The sequence below is a fragment of the Numida meleagris genome, chromosome 1, assembly GCF_002078875.1.
Source record: "Numida meleagris isolate 19003 breed g44 Domestic line chromosome 1, NumMel1.0, whole genome shotgun sequence".
Classification (NCBI taxonomy): domain Eukaryota; kingdom Metazoa; phylum Chordata; class Aves; order Galliformes; family Numididae; genus Numida; species Numida meleagris.
The window spans coordinates 74,256,028-74,283,960 of NC_034409.1; the positions used below are offsets into that span (position 1 = coordinate 74,256,028).

A 27,933-nucleotide genomic window follows, 5' to 3' on the forward strand; every position below is an offset into this window, starting at 1 on the left:
CTGCAAGAGCTGTGTAAGGACTGTTAGTGGGAACAAGAAGAGCAAGAACTTCTGTCTGAGGAAAACTGAAGGGAAAGACATAGGATAAAGAGAAGCGCAAGAGGTCTAGAGCTGCAGGGCTGGGGATGATTAAGCAGGAACCAGACTACTGCCAAAGTAATTGAGGAACCTTCTTGAAGCAAGAAAGGTGGATCCTTTCCTATTGAGGGTCTGGAGTAAAGCTGTAGAGAACCTTGCTCTTCTGATGTAGGGGTCAAAACAGACCCAGAGTCATACAGAGCTTTGAGATCAGACTTAGACAGCTGCAACCTTCTTAGTGAACACAGCAGGTTTGGTTTTGGATCCCAATCTGAACTTTGCAGCTTGTTCCATCTCACAGTCCCATAGCACTGTTCCCTTTTCCATGTGTACTGGGAAACCCTAAAAAGAATTCCCTTTGCAGAGGTAGAGGTAGACTCTACTGTATTTGTTTCCCTGTGTTACTGTAGCATACTCCAAAATTCCATGCACACCACTGTAACATGAGGTCACCTAAAAACATTTGTCATGTATTTACCTGAAATGTACTACAGCCATTCCATCATTCCTATGAGAGTGATATCTTATGAGCTGGATATCTTGTTTCCCCATTGCAGGAAGTACCTGATCATCCTTCCAGCTGAACTGTCCTTCCCCTCTTCCCAGAGGGTGTGCTTGGACCTCCGTGGTGTGGAGAAGCATATTCGTGTGGTCTTAACTCTTGTACATGGATCTGGCAACCTCAGCATCTACCGCAAGGTTGTCCAGAACAACTGGATCTTTGAGTGCTCCAGATTTCAGGTAAGGACTGTTCTTAGCAGGGGCTTGTAGCAGATAGCTCCCAGAGTGCTGTTTTGGCTCATGACTACTCTTGCCAGAGAAATGAAGAAAGGGTGATGGGAGGAGAGAGGGCATGGAAAGGAGTTAAAGGAAAATTAGGTAGAGTGTAGGTGGATCCTTCCTTCTTGCCATTGTCAAACTGCATATTTTTCCTGTTGGATAACTCACAGTCCACGTTGGAGGCTCAGTTCATCAAGACAAGGGCTGCCTTAACATTCACCAAAGACCCAAGTCAGACAGAGGAGCTTAGAAACACTCAAATGGCAGCTGTGTATCTCATTCTCCCCACTGAGAACGAAGCACTGTCACAGGACGTTGTGTGTGAGCTGTGATACAGTAAGAACCAGACATATTATCTCAGACAGTGTCCCACCACAACTTCTCTTTAAGGACTGTAAAATGTGCTTTAGGACTAGGAAGAGCATAGAAGGATGTCTACATAGGCTCAGCACAAGGCTTTCTGCTCTGCCAAACCCATGAGCCTTATTTTCCTTGTGTGAACTGGCAAATTAGCGTTGATATGCCCCTGAGGGGACACGCTGTGCTCGCCTCCAGAGTAAGGTGGAGAGGAGGACGGCGTCACAGTTCAGGAGATGCAAGAAGAGCACCTGCTCAGATGCCATCTTGTCCTCCTTGCCTGCTCCCTCCTAACCTAGTGACTTCCCTTTCTGAGGTCCCCAAACCTGCAGGCAGTCAAGAGGTGGGCACTGTCCAGCTGCACATCTCCAATGGCCAGTATTTCAGTGCAAAGGAAGAAAAGCAAGTCCTGATCCGCAGGGCTGGCACTGGCACCTTCATCCAGATGGAAAAACCTGTCTATAAGCCAGGACAGACAGGTGAGTGCTCTGCGTGAAGCATCCTGACAGGTTCCCTGCCTTGATCTGTCTGGACGTTGTTCCTACTTTTCCCTGAGGTACGTGTTCAGTGCTTTATGCCATGTAGCCTTTGTGGGGACAAAGGGGGAAGCTGCCTGCAGCTGAGGCCTCTACTGCCTGCTGGGGTGATGTATTAGTGCACTGTGTTTTAGGGAAGGGGCTTTGGTTTCACAAGAAACCAAAAGAGCAAGTTTTGGAAGTGGTTTGGAAGTGTGAGCAGATATAAATATGGCTTTCTGAAAATCATGGGGTCCCATCCAGGGCCTGGTAGGACTGATCTGCTCATCATCCACACAAAGAAGACGAGCTCAGGTCACAGCTTTTGCAAAAGACTCTAACTCGTGAGACCAGCTGCTGTGCTGAACTTAGAAGGGCTGGGGTGGAACCGCACCTTGCACATGCCCTTCTTTCCCCTGGCAACACCTTGCCCAGGTTTCCAGGCACAGCCTGGAGACAAAGCAAGACTTTTGTATCTCCTCCTCAGCCTCTGACTCCAAGCACTTGCCTTGCACTGTGGTTGAGTGGAGCCAGAGGGTGGGAGAGAGTGTCAGAAAGTGCAGCAGGAGCAGGACAGTGTATGGAGGGGAGAGGTGGTGAGCCTGGATGAGCAAGTGCTAAGAGGGGGCTGCAGGCAGGCCTGGGGGTGCCAGCAAGCTGTGATTCTGGGGAGACAAATGTGCAAAGCATGTCTCTGCCCAAATGTCCTGCGTGTCTGCAACATGCTCTTCTTCCTTTTTCCCCTCAGTGAAATTTCGGATAGTGACGCTGACTGAAGACTTTGTTCCCATTAACAATAAGGTAAAGCCTGTCCAAGTGCATGCCAGGAAGCCTATAGAGTTTGTCTGCCAAGTCTGCTGCCTCTGCCAAACCCACGATGTGACTGCCAGGTGGTCTGCATGTCTGCAGTACCCAACACAGCAGACAATGACCTGTTAAAAAGCCTTGCCACGTACAATCTTATGGATGAGTTGACACACTCTGCTGCTGTCTGGTGGGATCTCTAGCATGGCTGCTGATATCTGAGGAGCATGCCAGCATGCTCTGCTAGTTGAGTTAGTAAAGGGTAGCCGAGGAGCTTCATGCACTTGTCCCATGACAGAAAAGAATGGAATTTTTGGGGGGAAACTGGTGGCTGCTGGCTGCAGGCATGATTACCAGACAAGATATGCCCAGGCTCAGCCAGAGCCGGACTTATTCTCCTGCAACTTTGTGGAGCGTTATACCTACAGGCAGCAGGAGGATATACAGCAAGCCAAGGCACATTTGCAAAATTTTAAGAAAAATTAATTGATATGGGAAAGGATCTATATGAACTGATTATAAAAAGAGAAAAGAGAGAAAACTGTTTAACCAAATTTTACTGACTTGCTTCTGGCAGCAGCTCATTCTCCCTAAGTCAAGCGAGTGAGAAGTTGCCAGAGACTTGAATAGGTGCTAGCCAGGAAACTGCAAGACTAGCAGCTTTCTACAGTAAGCAATTATATCTGCTGCCAGAAGCTGTAAATATTTCACATTAGTCTGTCCAGAAGCAATTTAAGGAGAGCCAGCAAGAATTCATGCCACGACAGATAAATACCAAGGGGCACAAATGAGCAGAGGGTTAAATTAAGTCTCTCTAGTCTGAAATAAAGGGAGAGATCCTTCTGGTTTCTTTGGTGCTGACTTCTTTTTTTTTTTTTTTTTTTTGTTACTGATGAGGGCCAAGGGTCATGCACTCACTTTCTGCCTCAGAAATAGAAGGCATCTGTTTTAGATAATAAACAATACCTTTGCTTCTATGTCTGCTTTGGTTCATGAAGATACTTGGTCATAAATGCTTGATGCCTAGCTGTGAATATGAGAAAATTAGGATTGTAACTGTTAATAATGCTGTGATGAAAATTCAGAAGAGGTCATGTTTAACCAAGACTATCATGAGGCTTGGGTGCACTGCAGCATTACAGCCATAATATCACATTTGTAAAATAGATGGGTTGGTGATAACACAGGTGCTGTTGACTCACATGTTTTATTTTAGCACTGACATTGTATTCAAGTTATGTAAATAGTTAACCTGCACTTTTTTTTTCTTTCTGAGAAAACAAAGCTGCCTATCATAACTTACATGAAAGCTTAGAATGTTGAATAACCTGAATCAAATGCGGTCTTCTCTTTACAGACTAGTTAGTTTTTCCAGTCCACTTATGCCTCACACTCCCTTCACTCTGCTTCCTGGCTGATAGTTGCTGTGGTATAAGAACAGAGTTAACATTAATAGACATAGAATGTCTTTCTTTGTGCCTGCCTATTACTGCCAGCTAAAGTCAGCAGCAGGACATGTCTCCAAGCCTTACCTTCTAGGCCAGGGACTTTACAGGGAAATGTGGGGTTTATTCATTCTATAGACAATGCAGTTTTGCTAATTGTGAGAAACTGTATTACAAAATGGATGCCTTTTAATACTCATGAACTCGGAGTCATTGTATTTTTAAGTCTCTCTACTTTTCTCCTTTCTTTACATTAAATTACAGCTTTTATGGTCACAGAATAAAACTTGAATATGTCTATCAAAGTGCATCTTAAAAATTCAGGAATAAGAAAGCAAACTCAAAGAATAGCACAGATTTCCCTGTTACATTTCACCCTTATTTCAAAATCATTTTCTTGGTTTCTGTAGGATCAAGCTTCTTGCATTGTAATGTTTGGGACTGGCAGTGTTGAAGTAGTACATAGGCTAGGTGGATAAGTCTATATGCAGGTTTTTATGTCATGCCAGCTTCTGACACTGATGTCTCTTTGCTTTGCAGTACTCCAAGGTGGAAGTCCAGGTGGGTGTGTCAGACTCCCCAGTTGTTATGAAGAAGGAAGGGTACTTCAGGATGGGTATCTAGGCCATTATCTTAGTGAGTAAGACAGAGTGCATACGTACCCTGTCCACATTCTTGTAGCGAGAGTTGAAGAGCTAAATCATTCAGTCTGTATTCCTTTCTGCATTCAGAACTCTGGATTGACTTTAGCTAACTCTTAAAGTTTATCCTTACATAAGACTGTAAAGTCTAAATGTCAGGACCTTTTATACTTTCTTTTTCAATGGCAGTACAGAGCAGAGTAACCTTGGTATATTGGGCTCATCTCTGTTGGAGTTCCAGTGTTTGGGTTGCTTCTGTGCCTTTTGTAGAAAACTAGCAGGAGCCTGAGAAAGCCTCTGAACTCTCAAACTTTGAATCCAGTGGGCTTTGAGTACAGAAAAACGTTAATGACTGCCTCTTGCTTCCTTTCCTCCAACTGCAGGACCCACACCAAAACTCCATTAGCCAGTGGCTGGATGTGAGACCAAAACAGGGCATTGCAGATCTCTCTTTCCAGTTAGCTTCTGAACTCTCAATGGGGACTTACACAATCAACGTGGTGAACTCAAAAGTGTCCACTACATTTAAGGTGGAGGAACATGGTAAGATGGAGTATGGAGAACAAAGAACTGGATGGAAAAAGTGCTTGTTTCTGTCTCTATAACAGAATTACAGACAAACATTGTAAACTAAGTTTTACTATCTGAGTGCTAGGATTCAACAGAAATCTATAGAGTAATTCACCAGTGGACAATATGAGAAAAGCCAGCAAGGGAGGTTGTACTGGAGATTCCTGGAGAGTGTATTTAGTAACAAGTAGGCTGGCACAGAGTGAAAGTACACCTAAGACCTCTGTGACTCTTCATATAGTAGGAGAAGAAAGGGGATTCTTCCTTTAGTTTCCTTGGTTTTAATTAGTCCTTGCTTTCATCTCCTAAACATGTTCCTTCATGGGACTGCAGCGTTATGATAATAGACTCTTCTCATTCATGATCTCATGTCTAGGTAGACTGCTGCCTTTGATGAAGTACTCTGTCTTTTGTTCCAGTGTTGCAAAAGTTTGATGTTTTCTTCGAAGGACCAGCTCAGATTCATGCTTCAGATAAAACTTTCCTTCTGAGTGTGTGTGGCAGGTGAGAAGCCAATTCTGGAGAAAGGAAATCATGACTGTTCTCTCCCTTGAATCCATTAAAGAGAAGTGGCTCAAGAGGAGCCAAACACAAGCATTTCTTTAAGAAAATCATAGATAGTGCTAGAGTAAAACTGTGGAGTTCTTATTTGGGAAACAGGTGCATGATCCACACATGGGAGAAACCATCCAGCTATAGGGAGACTTGTTACAGTCAAGAGATAGCCTGCACTGGAAGCTGTGTGTGTGCGGCCTTGAAAGATGTAATGTGGGGAAATATGCATATTTGATATGGAACCTATCTGTTGTGGTACAGGATCAGGAGCTGATGTTTCTTTAGAATATAAAGTTGTTTCATGCTGATTAACTTATTTCCTTCTTAGGAACAGTGGGTAGACTTCTCTCATTCTGCAATCATTAGCAAAAGCTGAGCATATGGGAGTGTAAGGGAGAAGGCTTATACCTCAGAAGGTATAAGCACAAAGGAAGAAGTGGAATGCTCCAGAAAACACCTTTTGGACAGACAAAAGAGGTGATCTGAACCATATTTGTAGCTGGGTTGTCTTGAAATTTTTGCTGCCTTTTTGCTAATGGATTGGCATAATTTCTTACTAATTGGGACATTTAACATAGGAGCAAATGAAGCACTTAGTGGAAAACAGTACAGCACTCTGCATCCTCAGGGTGGTTCTTGAATGTCTTCCTGTCACTGGTACTGTCAGGAAACATTGCTCTGAAAAGGAAGACCAGAGTGGAGCCAAGGAAAGGAAGGGAAGCAGGGCAGGCAGCAGAAATGTCCGCACTGATGAGGTCTGGATTCTGCTGTAGTTGAGCAACAAAAATGACAGTAGGTCTGATGATGGAAACAAGAGTTGAGATCGTGATATAAGCCCATAGTGGGGAGGAAGGTCTGACAGCAATCCTGGAAGTCAAGTCAGTGAGTCAGGCTGAGGAACAGTGAGGTATACAGCCTGGTATAGGCATGCCTACAACGTAGCTCAAAGTCTGGAGCTCAAATACAGCTTTCAAGAAAAGGGGCCCCAGGGAAGCTTCTAACAGCTTTTACTCCAAGATTATAAAGCTTCAGCATATCAGAGCTGGCTTTCAACCAAAGCCCTGGAAATGGAGGGAAGAGACTGCAAAGCTTATTGGTGCATGCAAGGCTCTGGCAGATAGTGCTGCAGAGATTCTTACACGTCTGCAATTAAATAGACTTGTTAACAGACATACAGCAAGTTTGTTGAACAAACAATAGGTTTGCAAATCACTGGCCATGAGTTTTACATTTGTTCTACCAACCATCCCACCACCTCTTGAGTTACAGTGATGTAGGATTCAGTGTGACAGTGAAAAGTGCTTCTGATGTGGGTGCTGGATGGGATGTGTGCACTGTGGGGGTAGAGACACTTTAACTGGCATTGTAAGGCCACCACCAGGAGGGGAAATTCTGTGAAATTCTACTACTGTCATACCACCTTGTTGATGTTTATGGGGATAGAAGCTTCTGCTTCTTTTACCTCTGATCTGTATCCACTGGGTGCTGTGTGGACACATCAACTCAGATCAGCTCTTTGCTTCTGCCTGCAATTCCAGGACACCAAGCACCCCAAAGTGCGAGAGCGTTGGAAAGTGCAGTCACTTTCCTGCCTAGGCTCTGTTTCTGACCATGTTGTACTTCCCGTGTATACAGAGTGCTGTGTTTTCACTTGTTCTTGCTTGCTTACAAACTACATTAAGACCTATGTGAGGAAGTCCACCTCTGTGGAGCAATGCGCTCAGCAAACCATACAGCAGTTCTCTGCATGGCAGCTCATGTGGTGTTCCCCCCTGCAGGTACAGCTATGGGAAAGCAGTGAAAGGAACCGTGCGGGTGACTTTGTGTCAAAAGGCAAGGAGGTGTCCTCAAGATGCCAGCAAAGATGTCTGTAGAGAATACAGAGGTCTGGTGAGTAAGATCCTGGAAGACATATGGATAGTGGAGGACTACCACATAGGACTGTATGTCAAAGGCTGTGAGAACAGAATGAATTGCTACTTAAGGGAGGTTTGCCAACCTCTGTAATGTATCTATAGACTAATAAGTAATCATTTTTATTCAATTAATGCAATTATTGTTACCCAGACCAACAGAAAAGCCTTTACTGCAAGAAGTGGTTCTTTGTTATTTTTGTTATTACTGATAGGGAACAGAAAAGAGGAATTTCAGTCAAAACTTGAAGATATATTCTTTTCTGTAAAGAAGCGTGACTAGCCAGGAATTAACACAGTGTAAGAAACATCAATTAATAGAACTTTCTCAGATGCAAAAATACAATGTTATGGTGAACCCTCCCTGGAGCTGCACAAAAATGCCTATGTATCAGTGTAGACAAAGTTATTTCAACAGCCAGTTCACATTGACACTTACTTTTACCTTTTTTTAATCTTCTTTCATTTTTTCCATCCCTAAAGAAATATATCATAGCTGGATTCTTCCCTTCTGTGTGTATGATTTGTACCTTTTATGCTTTATGATCTTATGGTAGTTGTAACCTTCCAGGTTTGAGAACAGTTAGTAACTTTGATTCTGCAGATTCATTTTAATTCTGTAGTTTTCCTGGTCAGGTCTCTTTAAATATTTGTATGCTTGCTTTGTGATCCAGTTTGTGCAGCCTTCAGTTTCCTACTAAAGCTGGAAAGTTACCAACATTGTAACTTTAATGTAGCTGTGATAAGTGATTTGTTTATATTTCTATGATATGAATTATACATATTTATGCGTATGACATTAAAAATACCAAATTTAAAATGGGAACAATATATATGAGTCCACATTATTACTTGTTGCAGTCAACAATTATGATAGAATGTCTAATGTTGTGTACTTTTAATTCTTCCCTTCTCCCCAGCCTCCAATTATATCTACCTTTTCCCATTGCAGACAGCGAGCAAGGGGTGCTTCACATCTTCAGTAAGCACAGCAGTATTTAATCTGGCTCCCAGTGAGGAAGACAGCAAGATCTATGCAGAAGCTTCTCTCCTGGAAGGCGGCACAGGTACCCGTACCCAGAAGCATACAATCATTTGAAGCAGAGAATATACAAGGATGACAGGGCCCTTTCCTGGAGATTAAGCATCAGAGCAGGCACACCTCCTCCTGTACTGCAATGTTTTGGGACCATTAGAAGACTCAAAGAGTGCTCCTGCTTGAGGAACTTGATCTGTCCAGCAGCAGGCAGGTGAGGTGTGGCTGGGCATGTGGTCCTTCACGGCTTAGGAACACCCACACAAAACTGCCACAGGAACAGCCTGCACACCTTGAAATGTGCTGATTTTGGGAAGGAAGCTTGAGACATTCCAATCAGAGGTCCTGGGAATAACAAAGTAGGATTAAACTAGGCTGCAGTGGTCATTTCTGATACTAATCTTGCTTCTCTACCTTCCAACAGGAGTCCAAATCAACACATCCAGCCAAATTGTCATTTCCAGGACAGCTGCAAGTGTAGTGTTTGAGACACCAAAAGCTTACTATATCCCTGGAGTACCCTACAGGGGGAAGGTGACTTTTCCCTTGCTTCTTCCCTCTCCATTATTTGCCAATGAATTTAGTGACAAGCAAATTTTCCTGACCCAGACCATTTTCTGTTCCTTAGAGTAGCTTACCTTACAGTGTGTCACATTACTTGGCAGTGCAGTATAGCTCCAGTTTCTGCATTTCAGATTCCTCCATGTGATCACATTTGTGGCTTCTGCTAGGATCAATTAATGATTTTTGCAAGTATTTCTCAGCTGTTGGCTAGGGGCTGAGTTCCCCATGCTCTAGCCACATGCTCCTTTTGGAGAAGACAGTTTTAAATCGCCCTCAGCTTATCTTCAGAGATATGGGAATTTTACAGATTTCCTATCTTGGAGTCAGATTGAAGCCAATGTCACCTAAACAGGAAAGTGTATATTTGAGTGGGGAGGAAGGTTTTGCATGTGACACTGGGACACACATCTAAGCTTGGCTTTTCTACTCTTTCCTACTGTCACCAGATTAAGCTTCAGGATCACTATGGAAATGGTATGAAAAACAGAAAAGTTTATCTCATTATAAAGTTCATGAAGCGTCGGCTTATCAAAACATATATCACAGATGGCAGTGGAAGAGCATCATTCAACCTGGACACAACTGCCTGGAACAGCTCCTCAGTCTCTTTGGAGGTAAATTCCACCTCTGCATACAGGAAAGTGATAAACCTTGAGCTGTGCTAGTGCTCCCAGTCCTGCCGTGCAGTCCCCTGCCAGTTCAGTTCTGGGCTCCCCACACAGCTCTGCCAGTACAGAGCTATAAGACAGACATGACAAGCCTTTTCCAAACTGAGTGAGAGGCATCCTAACAGAACACTGAAGTACATGTCCTGTGTCCTGATTTCTGTATGTCTCTGCTTCCATCCCAGGGAAGGTTCACACTGGAGAATGTCACACAAAAACCTTGGAAAAGAAGTATCAGTTACAAAAATGCTTACCATCACCTGCAGCCCTTCCATGTCACAACCAAGAGCTTCCTGGAAATACACCCACTCACAGGGAAACTGCCTTGTGGGCTGAAGCAGAGTGTCCAGGTGACCTTCACACTCAATAGGGCTGACGTGGGAGAAGACACCAACCGCATAGATTTTGCATATTATGTGAGTAAGGTAGACGAGAACCTATGTGAGGAAAGACAATGCTGATGAGACCAGACCACCAAGTGAAGTGTTATGAGTGTAATTTAGATCATCCCTAGAGAGATGACAATATGGTCTTGTTCGTGGAGAACTGGGGGAACTCTACACACATGCAGAGCTTAGCCATCCCACCCAGGTCACCTGCATGGATGGGAGTAGACCTTTGCAACTCACTGTACCCTTATCTTCAGCCAAGTTTGCAGTGGGAGATGGAAATGTTTTAAGCAGAATCTGTTGTCAGACTCTTGTCCCTTTGGAAACTGGATGGAAGGATCACTTTTCACATTGGTTATCAAACAGCTGCTCAGTGGAAATGGCTTCTAGTTTGGAAACATGCCTGCTAGTGGGGAAATACCTTATCTCTCACTCTCTTTTATCCAGTGAATCCACTACCTGGACAGATCACACCAGAATCTCATATATAAAGGCTTCTTTTTCTCCTACACTGTGGCACCTGTAAATCTGCCAAGCCTGAGATACGAAGATGAACTGGACCAACAGTTCATTTCTGTGGTTGCTTAAGAGTGCAGAATGCACACAGACTGAGTGTAAGTGTGCCCTGGTTTCAAACAGCAGTCTCCTCATTCAGTGTTCTCATCCTTCAGGTCACTGGGAAGGCTGGCATTATCAGCAGGGGTTGGAGGAGTGTCCAGGTTGGAAAGCTGAACAGTAAGTCTGCAGTGGCCTGGCTGACGAACAACAAACAGTCTGGCCTATTGGGTTTCTAGGTCAGATGGTGAAAGGTGCTGGAGTTTCTCCTGAACTGCCTGAAGCTACAGCTCCTGGGCAGTCAACAAGCAGGGCAGAGGGAGATGTAGGAAGCAATTGTACTATCTGGGAGAGAAGAAACAGCAGGACAAGGGAAATAATGAAGGGAAGAGGGACTGGGAAAAACTGTGAAGAGATGGAGTACATGGGGTTAGAGAATGGAGGGAGAGGGCATACAAAGCAACAGTTTGGTTTTACTTCCTCAGTGCTGAAAGGCTCCTTCTCTATCCCAATGACCTTCACTGCTGACTTCACCCCTTCACCTTGCTTAGTGATGTATACTATCTTCCCCAATGGAGGAGTGACAGCTGATAGCATCTGTTTTGATGTTGCCTTGTGCTTTGAAAACCAGGTAAGACTCAAGCCTAAAGCTGAGGGAGAGCTGAGAAGTAGAAGTTAGCTGTGCCATGTATCCATCAGCCTCCTCACCCTTCTTTCTCTCTTTTTCATGCTTCTTTTCCTGGTGTGTTGCTCAAGGTCAAGGTAGATTTTCCAGCTAAAGAAAGCCACACAGGGTCAATAGTGCAGCTCCAACTTCAGGCAGCCCCTGGCTCCATTTGTGCAGTACAGGCAGTGGATGAAAACATGTTCCTCATGAGACCAGAGAGTGAGCTGACAAGCCAAAAGGTGAGTGCAACTAGCCAAAAAATAAAAGCAGGAGTGATGTATGAGCTAGGAGAGATGGGCAGGGACTGTGGCAAAAGGAACTGGAGGCTAATGGATGAGGGGGTCTTTGTGTGGAGAAGTGGGAGCAGGAAGTGGGGTCTGCCTTGAGAGATGGCAGGATGTATGCTGGGGAGGAGGGTGGAGTGAAGCATCTGGAGGTATCTGCTCATTGCCTGATTCTTCCCTGCCTATGATTTTCCCTAGGTATATGGCTTGTTCCCTGCTATCTACAGACATGGATACCCTGCCCAAGTAGAAGAGCGTTCAGATCACTGTATTCAGCCCCAGTCCAGGTCATCTTGGCTCCAAGGAAAACCATACCATCCCTTTCAGCCTGATATTTTCAATCTCTTTTGGGTAATGAACTGCATCTTTTCTCAGAGCTATCAAAATTATGAACATCTGAGTTATTTTTCTTCCCAAGAAATCTGAGAAAATCTTGCCTTCTCCAGACAACTCCTGCATTCGGTCTTGACATAGCTGCGCTTTCTCATGAGATGTGAGATACCATTATTAGTATGAGCACAGATGCATAAAGGAAGATGATAAGGTCTTGATCCAGAAGAAACCAGATTTATGGGCTTGGGAATGAGATCGTGGGCATGTAGTGGTGTAATGTTTGTTTACATTAATAGAGAAGAGATAGACAGGGAATGGTCCCAAACAATAGACTACAGACTGTTCACATGACTGAGTCATTAGCCTGCTCTGTAACAGTATTTTGGACTCTTCCAAGGTAGATCTTCTGGTTTCTTCAAAGTAGGTGTCCTCTAGAGATTACAAATAGAAATGACTGGACTTAAGCTGTGTGAACACAAGACTGGCAGTGCCATTTGGCCTTGGGGATGGGGATCAGATCCTATTCTCTTTTACTTAGCCACAACCTAGCAGGTTCTTTTACAGCACAGGAGTGGCTCCTGTGCTTGTAGACAGGCACATGTCACAGACCCAGGGGAAGAACGAGAGAGGAAGCTTTTATCACACTCTGTTTCAGAGGGCAGATTTCACCCAGCTGTTCCCTCTGGTACATGTGAGGGGAAGGGGAAGGGCACTGACAATGGTAATGTGTTGAGAAGAGCAAGATATCCATCTAACCCACAGAACAGAGGTACTTGTTTAGTAAAAGAAGGGACTGGGGAGGCTGAACCTTACCTCCTCAGTGTGGTGTCTGTTTGGGCAAGTGCTGCTTTGAGCTGCCTGGGCAACTGGCTTTCCTAGATGTGATGATTTTCAGAGTCATTTTGAGGAGCAGTACTGCTCTTCCCCACTCACAGCTGCTTTTCTATTATCTCCTTCTTTTTCCAACAGAACATGGGTCTGAAAGTCTTCTCAAACCTTGTAATCAAGAAGCCAACTCAGTGCTCTCAGCGGGCAGAGAGGAAGCCAACCATGGGTGAGCTGTACTTTCTGCCTACCCTTGTGCTGGGATCTGAGGTCACATAGGTATACATGCCTTCTGATCACTGGAGTTTGCCAGTGGTGAGGAGTATGAATGATGCTGCCATAGCCTCATTGCCAGGCCCATCAGCCCTCAGTAGGAATGACTAAGTCATTATAAAAAAAAAACAACAACTTCAATGTATGTCACTACCTGTGTGTTCTCTGACATGAAAGGATGGCATTCCATTTACTGACACAGACAAACCCAAACACAGACCAAGATCTGGAAGAGTGTTTCCCAGTGATTACACCACAAGCTGTGCTGTGGCCTGGCTTCTGTCCCCAACCATGGCTACAAGGGCTGTCATTTCCTTCTTCTGTGTCTCAGTTTGCACAAAATAATAAGCCCAAACTCACTCATCTGCCTGCTGATATTTAAACTATGGTTAAAAAGGGTTGTGAGTTTTCTGCAGGCAAGCAAACAAGTGTATTGTCATGCACAGAATTAAACATGTAAGGGACTGGAAGAAGGGAGCATCACTATCATGTTGAAGAAAGGGAGAAAAGAAGACTTAGGGAACTGCAGATCAGTAAGCCTCATCTCTGTGCCTGGGAAGATCATGGAGCAGATCCTCCTGGAAGAGATGTTAAGGCATGTGTGAGATGAGCAAGTGATCCTAGACTGACAGCATGGCTTCTCCAAGGGCAGATCAGAACAGGCCTGAATGATCCAGTGGCCTTCTATGATGAAGTGATGGCATCGGTGGACAAAGGAAAGTGGCAGCTGATGTCAACTACCTGGACTTGTGCACAGCCTTTGATCAGGTCCCACAACACATCCTTATCTATAAATTGGAGAGAGATGGATTTGAACGCTGGATTATGAGGTGTATAAAGAATTGATTGGATGGTCATAGCCAGAGGGTTATGGTCAATGGCTCTATGTCCAGGTTGAAGCCAATGATGAGTGATGTTCCTCAGGAGTCTGACTTGAGTCCAGTGCTCTTCATCATCTTTATCATAGACAGAGGGATTGAGTGTGCCCCCAGCAAATTTCCAGATGATACTAAGCTCAGTGGTGCAGTTGACACAAAAGAAGGGAGAGATGTCATCCAGAGGGACTTGGACAAGCTCAGAAAGCGGGCATATGAGAATCTAATGAGGTTTAACAAAGCCAAGTGCAAGGTGTTGCACTTGGGTCAAAGTAATCCCAGATAAAAGTAAAAACTGGGAGAACTCATTTGGAACAGCCCTGTGGAGAAGGACTTGGGGGTCCTGGTCAACAAAAAGCTGGACATGAGCCATCAGTGTGCATGTGCAGCCTTGAAAGCCAGCTGTATCCCGGGGTGTATCAAAAGAGTGACAAAAGAGGGAGGTGACTGTTCCCCTCTACTTTGCCCTCATGAGGCCCCATCTGGAGTACTGTGTCCAAGCCTGGGGACTCCAGTACCGAAGGTTGCAGAGCTGTTGGAGGGGGTCCAGAAGAGGGCCGCAAAGATGATCAGAGAACTGGAACACATCTCCTATGAAGAAAGGTTGAGAGAGTTGGGCTTGTTAGTCTTAGAGAAAGAGAAGGCTCCAGGAAGACCTAATTGTGGACTTCCAGTACTTGATGGGAGCTTATAAGCAGGAGAGGCACCTACTTTTTATATGGTCTGATAGTGGTAGGACAAGGAAGAATGGCTTTAAACTAAAAGAGGGAAGATTTAGGTTAGATTTTAGGAAGAATCTTTTTACTCAGAGGGTGATGAGGCACGGGGACAGGTTTCCCAGAGAGGTTGTGGATGCCCCATCTCTGGAAGCATTCGAGGCCAGGTTGGATGGGATCCTGAGGCAGCCTGATCTAGTGGCTGGCAACTCGTCCATGGCAGGGAGGTTGGAACTAGATGATCTTTAAGGTCCCCTCCAACTTAAGCTATTCTATGATTTTATGATTCTATGGTAATGTTGATTAAAAGGGCCCTTTAGAGATCAATTTAGTTTTTAGCAGCAACTTTTGATCATGTCAGCAAGGGCTTTGTCTAGCCAAATCTTTGTAACCTTCTAGTGGTGACCTGCTCACTACCAGCTGGTTTCAACTTGTAATAAGTTTCCAATGAGCAATAATCATGCCTCACTGGCTATGATACTGCCACTGGTTCTCCTGTTACCATTTTCTTTTCCTATTTTCCCTCTCCTACCAAGTCATCGCACCCTCTTGTGTCAGTCTCTGCCCGACTCTTCTCACATTTTTGGTAGTGCATGCTTTTCCTCTTGCCTCAGTGCTTGACTATCTGTCATTGACAAGGCCCATCTCTCTGGATTCCCACTCTGGTGGGAAACTTTAATCTTTCTTTCAGGTGTACCTTCTATGGAGGAACAAAGAATTACTAAGGAGCAACCCCAATTTACAACCCAAGGAAGATTTCACAACTCTTTGCCTGAAACTTGGATCTGGAATCTCTTCTTTGTTGGGTAAGTGATGCCAGTCTTTACAATCAGACAGAAGGACGAACCCTTGTTATTAACTTGTATCTGTTCAAAAAGCCACCCATAGGTGTAAAGAGAGGTCTGCGTATGAATTTTATGGCTCTTCTCTAAATTTATAGTGCATCAGAGTGAACGACTAGTGAGTTGTCTTTGAGGAGCAGAGCTCCATACATTCTTAGAAAAGATCAGTATTCCTCATGATCAAACTACTGAGTATCCTCTCTCACACACAGTACTTAAACACTACTTAAACTTCACAGTTTGGTAGGTGCACCAGCTAAACATGTAGCCTTTGTTGCCACAATGCTTGCATTTGGACTAATGAATCAGCATTCAAGGGAGTGTGGTACTGCTGCTTTCCAAGACATCATTCTGTTGACTTGAGTGTACAGAGCTGGAATGCTGGGTCAGTGTCTTGTTTGGGAAAAGATTATAAAATCATTACTGGCAGCATTTAAGCAGGAATTATGACTTTAGGGAATAGATTTAGAGAGCTGCATTGCTCTGAGCCACTGGAGTGGAAGTCATTTGTGACAGAGCCCAGGTTGATCTGAGACTGAGAATCTGTACTGCATTTCTCACCTGAGACCTTGAGCTCTTCCCATTGCAGTGAGATGGGACAAATTTATTTTTGCAAGTGCTCTCTTCCTCTCAGCTCCAACGGCAGCAGGAGTGTTCCAGTCATGGCACCTGATGCTGTCACCAAGTGGAAAGTCAAGATGTTCTGCTTGACTGGAAGGACATTTGGCCTTGCTCCAACCATGAGTCTCAGAACAATCCAGCCTGTCTTTGTGGATGTGACATTGCCATATTCTGTGATCCGAGGAGAGACTTTCACGCTGAAGGCTAGTGTCTTCAACTACCTGCAGCAGTGCCTACAGGTAATGTGCCTGTGCTGCAGGAAATACTGTATGAGACAGGCCTATCAAGCCCTCTAGTTTTACAGAACATGTACCACCTCATCTTTCCAGAGCTGCTCAGTCATTCTCCTATATCATCACTCTTTCAGATACATGTGGCCCTAGATAAATTGCTGGACTTCCAGGTGGAGGACTGCCAGACCTGCAGGGACAGAGAGTGCCTGTGTGTGGAAGAGTCCAAGACCTTCACATGGAATGTGACAGCAACCCAGCTGGGTGTGGCAGCAAAAATGGGAACAGTGGTGGGGAACCCTAAAACTGAAGTGAGAGGGAGTGGGAGATCCAGAAAAGCTGGCAGAACCTTGCCTTCTCTGCAACCAAAAGTTTGTTTTTAGTGGTACAAGAATGCAAATCATTGTGTTTGCTTTCTTTTTCCTGTCTTAGGCAGGTTCTTATAAGAGGGCAGGAACGGAATGGATGACATAGAGAACTCTTGGGGAGAGAGATGTAGGACCAGCTGGGGAGGAAGAGGCTTCATGGATGTGAGGGGGGAACCCAGTATGGTGCTATGCTTCATATGAAATGGGAAGGCATCACTGGAGTCCAAGGAGCTGAACTTTCTCACACTACAGTCACATGTAGTGGATTAAAGTCACTGTCAGTGGGGCATTACCTTCATACTTAAGCTGTCTGAACAAGCTGTCAGCACTGACTGGCTCACCTTAACCTGTAAACCACGAAGGCCATGAGGGCAAGTTTCCTGAAGCACCTGAGACCACTTTTAGGTAATGTTTGCCTACAGACATAAGAAACAAGCTCTGTTCAATTTATTTGTTAGGGACTCTGAATATCACAATCAGGACCGAAGTTCTAGACACAACACCACGCTGTGGGGGCAGGAAGCCCTTGCCAACTATCATGAGGCGGAGACATGCTCTGATCAAACACTTGCTGGTTCGGGTCAGTATGAGAGCAGGCTCATTTCTCTCCCTGAGTATCTTTGCATGAGTGAAGGGAGGTTGAGCTGGGCTGAGCAGTTTTCTCTCTTCTTTTTTATTTTCCATCCTGGTCTCAGTTTGCTTTGTTTTCTCCAGCACCTAGTCAAGTCTATTCCTTTCTTGCATTACTCTTTCTTGAGCTGCATTTGTATGCCATAACTGTGTTTATTCCTTATATATTTTCCTGCTCAATCACTGACTGTACATGAGTTTTTGCATATGCTCACTGAAAAGAGAGTCCTGTCTCACAGGCTTACTTTTGATCTCTTAATCAGACAGTTTCAGTGCAGCCCTGCCTAAGGTGAGGAGGATGGAGTCCTTGACAGCTTGTGGACTAGCCCCTTAATTCAGACCTAAAACTGCTCTGCAATTTTTCTGCTGCTTGGGAATTTTGTGTATTAGCTTGTTCCTTACATCTCATGCCTTTGTTTCTGCCTTGGCAGCCAGAAGGTGTGCTGGTGGAGAAGACTTACAGCTCCCTTTTGTGCCCCAGAGAAGGTATGTAGACAGGTTGAATGGGTCCTTCAGTCTGAAAAAAATTGACTTGAGAGTAGGACTGAACTGTGGGAGGGCTGATGAAAGAACGTTTTCAAATGATTTTTCTCATAGGAAATTTCATTTCTTATCAGGACAGAAAAAGACAGGAAATATTACTTCCACGCTTGCTTCCCTGTTGAATTAAGGAATTAAGTTTAGGTGGCAAATTTGTGCTGTGTTGCCTCTTTTCCCAATGCAACCCCTGGCTGTTCCTGGAACACGGCAGTCACTAAATGAGGAGCTCCTGCCATACCATCCTGTCCCTGCAACACTGCAAGTCCCTCTAGGATGTCCCCCCGAGTAGTAATGATCAGCTGTGATCTGTGTGGAACTTGTGAAGGGCAGCAAATTGAGTTGTGAAGCTTGGTGACCTTTCACCATGTCCAGCACCTCTCAAGTTACTTCTAATCTGAAGTTTCCAAGCAATGGAGTGATGACTGGGACAGCCTACGGAGAGCACTCTGCATGAGCAAGATATAGGCAGTGTTCCATTTATCTGTTCCAGTGTTGTCTGTCTGATTAGGTACTTTAGATTTGATTTTTCATACTGAACCTTTTCTCTATTGTTATCAGGAAACATGGCTGAAGAACCTATGCTGCTTCACCTCCCTGATAATATAGTAAAGGGATCTGCCAGTGCTTCAATTGCCATCTCAGGTAAGTCAAGTAGCTCACTGACTGCTGTTACAGAAGAGCAAGGTCTAACTTGGTAAAGATGTCAGAGCATCCATTTGAAACAACACTGCTCAAAAGAGAGACATCTCAATCTTTGTCTAAGAGCTTCTATATCTCTGTTTGTATGGCACAGCCTGAGCAACCGCAGCCCTGCTGATAGCCTTTTACAACAGCACTTGCTATGGTTGGAGCCATTCATACTGAAAAAGTTCCTTGGGGGCTCCATAGGGTGATCGTCCTGTAACACATCCCCCCAGAGAGAACAACTGCAAAATAGTCACCTTGCTCCATCCTGCACTCAGTTGTTTCTTTCCCTTCTCTAGTATTTTCCTCCTTTGCTGGGATAACACTATTGTGAAGTGCCTTGCTGAGAATTACCTCAAATTATACTTAAATTTGCCTCGTTTCTCATACTGTTGCACAGGTGACCTCATGGGGCTGGCACTACAGAACCTGGACCGCCTGGTGCAGATGCCCCATGGCTGTGGGGAGCAGAATATGGTGCTGTTTACTCCCATTGTCTATGTGCTGCAGTACCTGGAGAAGACAAGGCAGCTGACCCCTGTGATCAAGGAGAGGGCAACAGGATTCTTGCGCAATGGCAAGTTCAACAGATCCACCAATGTCCCCCATGTCCAATGTCCACAGCTTTTTCCCTCCCAGTCCTTCTGTCAGTGTTGGCTTTCTGTATTACTGTGCTTTATTATTCCCTGTTTCCATCTCCCCAGGCTACCAGACACAGCTTCTTTATAGGCATAGCGATGGGTCCTACAGTGTCTTTGGGCAGCAGGATGGGGAAGGGAACACTTGGTAAGCACTGGAAATAATTATTGTTCTTAATTTGTACTGTCTGGGCCAGAGCAGCTAATGTGTCTGAGAATGGCTGATAGGATGTGTGTTCTCTGTTTTGGAGGGAGATTGAGGGATTTGAGACACTTTAAAAAGGAATGAGGCAGGGCAGCAGAGCTGCTGGGAAAGTAGAACACAAAGGTATCATCCCAGGGGGCAGGAGATCCCTTTTGCTCTCCGTGGTCCCAAACACAGCACCTGGTTCTGCCCATGGTGCCCAAGTAGCCAAGAGGGGTACATAGTGACTGGAGAAACATCAGGGAAGGGCAATGAAATTGTTTTCCCAAGGAGGGAGTTGCTTGTGAGAGCTTCAAAGAATTGCACTGGCACTGTGATGGCTGGGCTGGGAGAAGTGAAGGAAATGGAGATTCAGTATTGTCTCTAGGTATTCAAGGGAGATGAGGTGCAAGAGGAAGAAGTACAAAGCTAGAGATTTTTCATTAGTGAAATGACTGAATAATGCAGTAGTATATGCATGACTGTGTGGACCAAGGGTGAGGGAGAGGAGCTACTTTTAATTTTTACCTTGCCTTTTCTATGAAAGAGGCATTTTTTTAAGCACTCTAGTGTATCAGAAGACCTCCAGGAAAGTCAATGCCTCAGGAAGCATTTGTCTTTCTTTTTGTGTTTTTGTGTTTCTATTTCTCTCACAACTCATCCTCTTCCTAGGCTGACAGCTTTTGTAGCCAAGAGTTTTGGCCAAGCCAAGAAATATATCTATATAGATGACAAGAACATCCAGGATGCCCTACGCTGGCTGGAGCAAAACCAGCTCCCCAGTGGCTGCTTTGCCACCAAAGGGAATCTCTTTCATTCCTCTCTGAAGGTAAATGAGAGCCAAGTCAGGAAGCACAGCTGGGGAATGGTGGAACAAATATTGCGGTGGCAAAGGGTTGTGGGATCCTGGAAAGTCACTCCTGCAACTCATGGAACCAGCCTGAAAGAGAACAGGGTATGAGGCAGGGAAAGCATAAGAAATGCTTCTTCTTGAAGTCACTGCCTGAGCCCTTCAAACACTACTTAGAGAATGAAAGGTGCTTCAGATCCTGGCACAGTCTGGGATGACACATGTGAGAGCTGTGGAATCCATGCTTAATGAGAGGCTCCAGCTGTGGTGGTGTGTCTCTGCCTAGATGGAATCTCTCACCTGCAGAGTATCTCTGGCAACAGATGATTCCTCACAGTTCATCCCCCATGTGTGACGTCTGCTGATGGATTCTATCCACAGGGCAGCTTGGATGATGAAATCTCCTTGGGGGCATATGTCGCTGCAGCACTGCTGGAGCTAGGTCAGCCGCTGAAGGTGAGCAGAGCCCTGCTACCTGCTGTTGTCCTTAACTCTCCTGTGCCCACATTCTGCTATGGGAAAAAAACTCATAACACTGGCCTTCTGCAGGCCAGGAACAGATCAGGTGCTGCTAAGAGGGACCCAATGTTTGGTGAAATTGTTAAGAAACTCCTCTTAAGGGACAGCATTGTAACACTGGCATAGAGCAATAATGTTTGGTGGCTATGGCTTCCAGTGCATAATGGGATTAAACTGCCCTTTTTCTCAAGAGAGATTTGGTAATTTAATGGGTTTCTCCGGAACCACGCCAGAAAGATATAGTCTGGCTCCCTGGAACAATCACCAGAGAGAGCCCAACACTTACTTTGTCCCTGTCAGAGTTTGGCATATGTCTCTTCTATGAATGCAGGGCAAGTTAATGCAGAGTACCTTCCACTGCCTGCAGCACGCAGTTCACAACATCACCAACATATACACAGAAGCTGTGCTGGCCTATGCTTTTGCCCTGGCTGGAGACTATGAGACAACCCAGGAGCTGCTGTACAAGTTGGAGGAACAGGCCATCAAATCAGGTGCTGACTGTTTGTTGGGGTAATACCTCTTGTTCACTTGCTGGGATCTGGAGCTATGTGTCTGTGCATTTTGTCTGCCTAGAGTTTATAAACAAATACACTAACCTATGCAAGAGGCTTGATGAGGGAAAAAAATATACCTGCTACACCTGCTTTTGTGTTGTAAGTGAATCATGTTAAATGCAGTATATTATTTAGGAAGCTGTAAGGGGTGACTTACCAGAAATTTTTTCCTCAACCTGGAGGATTAAAACATCCTCTTGAGGGAGGAGATGGGGTTAGGTTTTTATTTCCTGTTTCTAGAACCCTGTATTTCTTTCATTTCAGACAGACTGTATGCTCCTTTTCCTTCTGTAGGGGGACAAATACACTGGAGTCCCAAACCGAGCTCCCCAGCTTCCACAGACTTCTGGCCTAGTACTCGGTCAGCGGACGTAGAATTGACAGCCTATGTACTCCTGGCATACCTCTCCAAGCCACGACTGCATGCAAGGGATATGACAACTGCAGCTAGTATTGTGGCATGGCTGACCCAGCAGCAGAATGCCTATGGAGGCTTTGCCTCCACTCAGGTAACAAGTAGCTCCATGTGGATTCATATACTTTTCCACTTGAAGTTGACAGGGCAAGTCTTCGTGAAGTCTTCCTGTTCCAATCTGGCCTCACTAGAGATAATATTTCAGGGAGGTGACTGTTTCTCCCTCTCTAGGACACAGTTGTTGCCCTGCAAGCCTTAGCAAAATACGCAGCAAGGATGTTCAGCACATCAGGCCAAACACTTGTGAGGGTGAAGTCACAGAGGGATTTTGGAAAGACATTCCAAGTTACTCGCCAGAAACGGCTCCTCGTGCAGCATGCAGAACTGACAGAGATCCCAGGGCAGTTCTTGGTGCAGGTTCACGGCAGAAGTTGTGTGTTTGCTCAGGTAGGGAGGTGAGGTGAATGTGGGAGAGAGGAGAGGTGGAGAATTCTGCCTCTTCTCCTTGCATGAGATCATGCCTGGCCTGTCTTTTCCCCCACCTTCCAGACAGTGCTGAGGTACCATGAGCCAACTCCACAGACCACCGCAACCTTTAGTCTGCGTGTCAACACAGAGCTGGCCAACTGTAGCCAGGCCAATACACATGTCCTCACTGTCCACATTCTTGCCAGGTAACCCTAGTAACTGTTTCTTCCTCCAGAAAGACACATGCTTGCAGATTGCGGCTGGAAAAGCCTCAGGGCTGCAGTGGAGGGACTGGAAACAGACAGGACAGAGGGTGAAGTTGGCAGGTGGAATGGATGGGAAGAGAAATAGATGCCTTTGCCTCAGTCCCAGATGGGCTTTCTAGCTCAGGATCCTACACACAAGATATGGTGGTAGAGAGGGAGCTAGGAGGGCTCTACTCTTCCTAAATCAGACCCTCTGATTTTCTTCAGCTACATTGGCAGCAGAGTCACATCCAACATGGTGATCATGGAAGTCTCCTTGTTGTCTGGATTTGTCCTGGCTCCAGGATCCAGGATGTTGGTAAGGGGTATGGAATAAGAAAAAGAGCGTCTCTGGTAAATGTGTTCCACATCTTTGCTGCTATTGGGAACTATTTATTTCAGGCCATCAGGTAACTACATTAGCAGGGGCCCTTTGCTGTTAACATGGAACCAAAAACTTACATTTCAGTATATGTCCTGCAAGGGTCAGCTACAAGAGGTTGGGGTGGTTCACCTTCTTCCACTGACACTATTCTCTATATGCTGTTGGATGTACTAAATGCTAGCATTTGTTTGTGAGAAGTTTTGAGAAAAGGTTTCTTAGAGAGACTTTAGTTCTAGCCAATAAGGTGGGTTATTTTCCAATTCATCTATGAAACTGAATGCTGAATTTTTCACACAACCCTCAGGCAGGTATTTAAGAGCATTCTAGCTGTTAGTGAGGTAAGATGACAACAGTTTTACTGGTGCATCTTTAAAGATCAGTACATCAGTCTCGTACAAAATCCACTGCCTTTTGTCCCCAGAGTGTGAGGTTCCTCTAACTGAGTGGGGACAGCATAGTTCATCCCTGCGATGAAGCTTGCAAGGGATTCCCCAGGAGGGACTACTGAAGATAGAGTCAAAAAAACCCCCTTGTGTATGCAAAAGACATAGTCCCACTCAGAGTCCAATTCTGCATTATGCCATCAGTACAACAGTCCCTCAGGTCAGGACTCCCTAAGGGAAGTGCTCACAAATTTCTTTTTGTTGTTTCCTGTCCCAGCTGGAGCACAAAACCATCATTAAGAAAATAGAAGTGAAAGCTGATGTCATCTACATTTATCTGGACAAGGTTAGTAGAAATGACAGCATTAGGTTTGGCATGGTGAGAGCAAGAGGCCAGAGGACAAGGAACTGTATATGAGAAGCCCAAGGCCATGGTAGAGAAAACCAGTAGAACTGTGGTCAGAAGAAGCTTGCCTATTTTGTTTTGAGGTTTAGCATATGCTATTCCTCACATACTCCTTTCTAAAATTCTGACTCTCAAATAGATGAGGGAGATTTTGTGTAGGAAATAATTCAAGCTTTGGAAGATAAAGATGCACTGACTTCTTCCTTCCCTCCTTCCATTAGCTCAGTGGTGAGTCTCAGACTTTTATTCTGCAACTGGAACAAATAATTAAGATGAAGAACCTAAAACCAACCACCATCAAAATCTATGATTACTACCAGCCAGGTGGGTTGCCAATTTCCCTCCTACTCTGAGATTGGAAGCTGAATTCCTAGTTCTATGGCTGTGTCCAAGCACAGTCATTGAGCACTATTCCTTGTGCACATGCATGTTTGTGTAATTGTCTTCCTCATTTCCTTTTGCAGAGGAGCGAGCCTTGGCTGTCTACAGTGCTGTCTGTAGCTGAGGTAGGCAGCAAGTCCCTCTGTGATGCAAAAAGTGTCATCAGGAAATGATGGGTTTTGAGTGAGAGAGAGAGAATGTCTGGGAAGAATGTAAGCAGTCTGAAGTGGGAAGGATGGTAATCAGTGGAGAGTATATATCCAGCAAGAATGAGGAATAAGCAGTTGTCTGTAGCTGAGTGTCTAGAGCTAGGCTAAGGACAATTCTGTAGCCAGAGAGACAGCTGAAAGGCTCTGGTGGTCTCAGAATGGGAGTGAGAAAGGAAAGACTGAGCATAGTGACTGCATCACATGGAGTGAGAAGGCAGAGCTAATGAAGAGACTCCATTCCCTCCCCAGCCCCTGCTACATTCATTGCAGGGTAGGAAACAGGGATTCGGGGAGCCAAAAAAAGCAAGCTGAAGCTGGGATTATATAATATTTTTATTGTGGGATGACATAACTGGCAGTCGGAAAGAGGATGGCTTGTTAGTAGCAGCCTGAGGTGAGGACAGATCTGGAACTATCCTTCCTGGAAGGACAAAGCAGAATCTTGGCATAGCACATGCTGCATCCTGACATTATCCCATAGAGCACTGTGGGAGCTGACTAGATAGAGCCTAACAACCTGTCTAGAGAGCCACCACCACTGCTAGCCAACACAAAGCCCATTCCACTGCCTGGTGATAGCCATGAAAGTGCTGGATCATGATCTCCTTGTTTACCTTACCTTCTGTTCCTCACAATTGCATATGGTTCCTCAGAAATGGGAAGAGAAAGTCCCAGATTTGTGATAAGGTAAAAGAGAGAAACTGCTACACCATGACTCCTGCCTTTGCCCAATGTTTCAGGCTGGGGACGAAATGGAAGGAGATGCCCCAGCTGGGACACTGCCCACATTAAAGCTGAGTGCATATGGACTTGTGCCTGAGTGGATGAACTTAGGCATCACAACAGTTCAGCAGCTGTGCCTGCATTTTGAGGGCTGGGTTGGGAGAGGGGAGGGTCACATATCTTGTACATTCCTGGGAAGAATTAAAGTAAGCATCACCCCTGACCTTGCTGTCGTTGTGTCAGTTGTTGATGAACCACAGGCCATGAGGATCCATATCCATGAGGATACTGTTTCTGCCATTGCCAGTGTACAAACCTTTCTGTCTCCTCCATTGCTCTCTCCTCATGGTACCTGTGGTTTCTTCCAGCACTTTCTCCAGTAAGGCCCAGGCAGCTTTGGGGTGCAAGTTGTAACTGTACTTTTTTTAATAGCCAGGGTCCTTTCTGCAAGCTCCTGGGCTATCAGCTCTGCTTTGAAGCAGTCTCCAGATAGTAATGCAGTGTAATGAAGACTGTAGCCCCTCCCCCCCTCAGCAGTATATCTTTGCCAATTGCTTTTGGTAAAGATCTCTGAAAGCAACTTCTGTGTTGACCAGCAAAGTGTTGAGCTTATCCCAGTCCTCCCTTGCCTTTGACTGAAGCTCGTGTGATGATCACAGCTGCAAAGTACAAACTCTGCCTTGATGGGTGCTTCCTGTGCAAGTCTGCTACTGGCAGGGTAGAGTTTTGCACTTGTATATGCAATCACAGAACAGAATTGAAGGAATTATTTTACCCATGTACTTCTAAACATGATTTTCCTGGTTTGGGAGAAAAATGCTGAAAAACATTGAACAATCACTCAACCAGACCATTCTAGTCTCCTGACTTTTAATAAGATACTAGGCACAGTCCTAGCATTTAAAAAGCTAATTGCTCGGGAGGTTATTTCAAGTATTTTCTCTTTGCTTCTCATCTCCATGTAGTGGCTATTAGCAAGAGTGACAAGAGGACTGATGGTCACAGAGGCTGCAGAGATTGTCTGTCCCTGTTCCTGTGGAGAAAACAAAGGACAAAAAGTCTATTTTCCTGACATATCAAAACTAACCACAAGGAACTCAGAGTGTTTTTTGCGTGCCTTGTGACCAAATAGGACTGCCAAGCCATCAAAGACAGGGATCTCTCTGACTGTCCTCTGAGCCTGTTTCAGCTGCCTGTACAAAGCCTACAGCAGAGTCTTCACCAAGATGTATGGGGCCTGTGAAAGGCATCCCAAAGCAGGGCTGTGTGCCTCCCACAAGATTACTTATGAAGAAGGTGTTTTTCTCCATTTTGTGGACTGGTCTGCAGACAAAGAGATATGGGGATGCAACAAGATTTAGAAGAGGATAAAACACTCAGTTTAAGCATTGCCTTTGCCCAGTCCGGAAACAGGACAGGACAGATGACAGTTTCCTGTCATGGCTTGGAAGCCAGTCCAAGGAACAGTGTAGACGTGAGGAAAGTATATTCAATCCAAAATGCCAGGACTGGTGGTAGGACTCAGGACAGTCAGCCCCTGTTTCCTGCTACACACTTCAACTCTGTCATGAACTGGACATCTCAAACTTTCCACTTCACATTCAGTTCTCCCTTTCCTCATTTAACCATTAGGATACAGGAATTCGCCCTTAGCCTTGCTAATTGTTTCCTACTCTCAACCTGCAGTGTGGAAAGTTTCTTTAAAATGGCCCTTGCCTGCATTTCCCTCCCTCTCCATACTGTTCAGAACCACACCTACGAAGAGAAAACAGGTGTTGGGCCCTCACCTACATGCAGGGGGGCATTATAGCTGATCACCTTTGTTTCTTCTGGAAGAGGAGAGAATATGTACCGATGAGATACACGTTCCAAATAACGACAAAAGCAACCCAGAACTGTGCCTCTGTTTCTAGCTTACAGGCCACGACTGCCCTCTGTTGTGACACAGGAAACCAGTTCTATGTAAGAATGATTCTGTGCTGCAGCTAGCCTGGATTCACCCTCGTGATGGGACTTGTGATCTGTTGAAGCCATAAGTTCCAAATAGTTCTGGTATCGTTATGATTTTCTCACTTTGTGAAGTAATAATGATTCCAGACATATTTCCAGCTTGTCTTCACACAAAAGACCCCAGAGAATGGAGGACAAGTTATCTTTATACCTTTAATCCAACCCTTTGCTATGGTCCCTATTTCTTTGTTGCTTCTCAAAAAATGAGTGAACAAAAGCAGTGCTCTGAGATTCTTGCTTGCCTCTTGTTAGAAGAGTTAGACTCTAAGTGAAGCCACATAACAACTCCAAGCTTGCAACAAAGAAAAATCCATCATTTTGAAGCCCAAGAGGGTAAGTCCATCACTTGACAGTTTCTAAGGGACAGTTAGATAAACATGTTAGGGATACCATTGTCTTAGACTTGAAAGCGTACCTTCAGAAATATAACTTCACAAAGTTCCTTCCAGTGGTATTTTTATGTGATTTCTGCAGAACAGCATCTAAGCTCCCCTGTCCTGTAGTAAACATAGACCTTGATATTAGTTGGCTTGTGATGCTTCACTTGCACATACTGCTGCACCAGCAGAGTGTAAATCTGTGGCTGTCAAGTCAGCTATGCCAAAAGATGCAAAGATTACAGCCAGAAACAAAGTCCTTTTAAGACAATCCCTTCCACCTGTTCTTATCCAGGCTCTTTTAGGGAACTCAGCAGTGTACCTGTTCTGTTCTGCCTTCCAGTCCGTCTTAAAAATATCTTTTACTTCACATTCATGGCCATCTCCTGTTTTGAGTCAACAAAAGTAATTCATGAAAGGCATCAAAT

At 44.9% G+C, this 27,933-nt stretch overlaps 1 protein-coding gene across 16 annotated transcripts in view; it reads left to right on the forward strand.

The window, feature by feature from the left end:
* LOC110397701 (alpha-2-macroglobulin-like protein 1) overlaps nucleotides 1–27,652 on the forward strand; it is a 28,190-nt gene extending 538 nt beyond the window's left edge. Inside the window, exons 2-36 of one of the 16 annotated variants that reach the window (XM_021394374.1) lie at nucleotides 636–819; nucleotides 1,532–1,694; nucleotides 2,479–2,531; nucleotides 4,520–4,540; nucleotides 5,004–5,163; nucleotides 5,610–5,694; nucleotides 7,524–7,635; nucleotides 8,611–8,725; nucleotides 9,119–9,228; nucleotides 9,705–9,872; nucleotides 10,109–10,339; nucleotides 10,984–11,047; nucleotides 11,353–11,498; nucleotides 11,624–11,773; nucleotides 12,017–12,169; nucleotides 13,121–13,205; nucleotides 15,532–15,646; nucleotides 16,317–16,542; nucleotides 16,671–16,797; nucleotides 17,360–17,481; nucleotides 17,963–18,017; nucleotides 18,630–18,713; nucleotides 19,156–19,332; nucleotides 19,460–19,541; nucleotides 20,250–20,406; nucleotides 20,809–20,883; nucleotides 21,278–21,440; nucleotides 21,768–22,012; nucleotides 22,150–22,365; nucleotides 22,468–22,592; nucleotides 22,860–22,950; nucleotides 23,677–23,745; nucleotides 24,027–24,129; nucleotides 24,270–24,311; nucleotides 26,084–27,652. In XM_021394374.1, the coding sequence (XP_021250049.1) occupies nucleotides 636–819; nucleotides 1,532–1,694; nucleotides 2,479–2,531; nucleotides 4,520–4,540; nucleotides 5,004–5,163; nucleotides 5,610–5,694; nucleotides 7,524–7,635; nucleotides 8,611–8,725; nucleotides 9,119–9,228; nucleotides 9,705–9,872; nucleotides 10,109–10,339; nucleotides 10,984–11,047; nucleotides 11,353–11,498; nucleotides 11,624–11,773; nucleotides 12,017–12,169; nucleotides 13,121–13,205; nucleotides 15,532–15,646; nucleotides 16,317–16,542; nucleotides 16,671–16,797; nucleotides 17,360–17,481; nucleotides 17,963–18,017; nucleotides 18,630–18,713; nucleotides 19,156–19,332; nucleotides 19,460–19,541; nucleotides 20,250–20,406; nucleotides 20,809–20,883; nucleotides 21,278–21,440; nucleotides 21,768–22,012; nucleotides 22,150–22,365; nucleotides 22,468–22,592; nucleotides 22,860–22,950; nucleotides 23,677–23,745; nucleotides 24,027–24,129; nucleotides 24,270–24,310 (4,273 nt within the window). In that variant the 3' untranslated portion in view covers nucleotide 24,311; nucleotides 26,084–27,652. Of the gene's footprint in view, nucleotides 1–635; nucleotides 820–1,531; nucleotides 4,616–5,003; nucleotides 5,164–5,609; nucleotides 5,695–7,523; nucleotides 7,636–8,610; nucleotides 8,726–9,118; nucleotides 9,229–9,704; nucleotides 9,873–10,108; nucleotides 10,340–10,983; nucleotides 11,048–11,352; nucleotides 11,499–11,623; nucleotides 11,774–12,016; nucleotides 12,170–13,120; nucleotides 13,206–15,531; nucleotides 15,647–16,316; nucleotides 16,543–16,670; nucleotides 16,798–17,359; nucleotides 17,482–17,962; nucleotides 18,018–18,629; nucleotides 18,714–19,155; nucleotides 19,333–19,459; nucleotides 19,542–20,249; nucleotides 20,407–20,808; nucleotides 20,884–21,277; nucleotides 21,441–21,767; nucleotides 22,013–22,149; nucleotides 22,366–22,467; nucleotides 22,593–22,859; nucleotides 23,746–24,026; nucleotides 24,130–24,269; nucleotides 24,312–25,135; nucleotides 25,342–26,083 lie in introns of those variants that run through there. The other 15 variants (XM_021394393.1, XM_021394363.1, XM_021394386.1 and 12 more) reach the window with 15 other exon arrangements.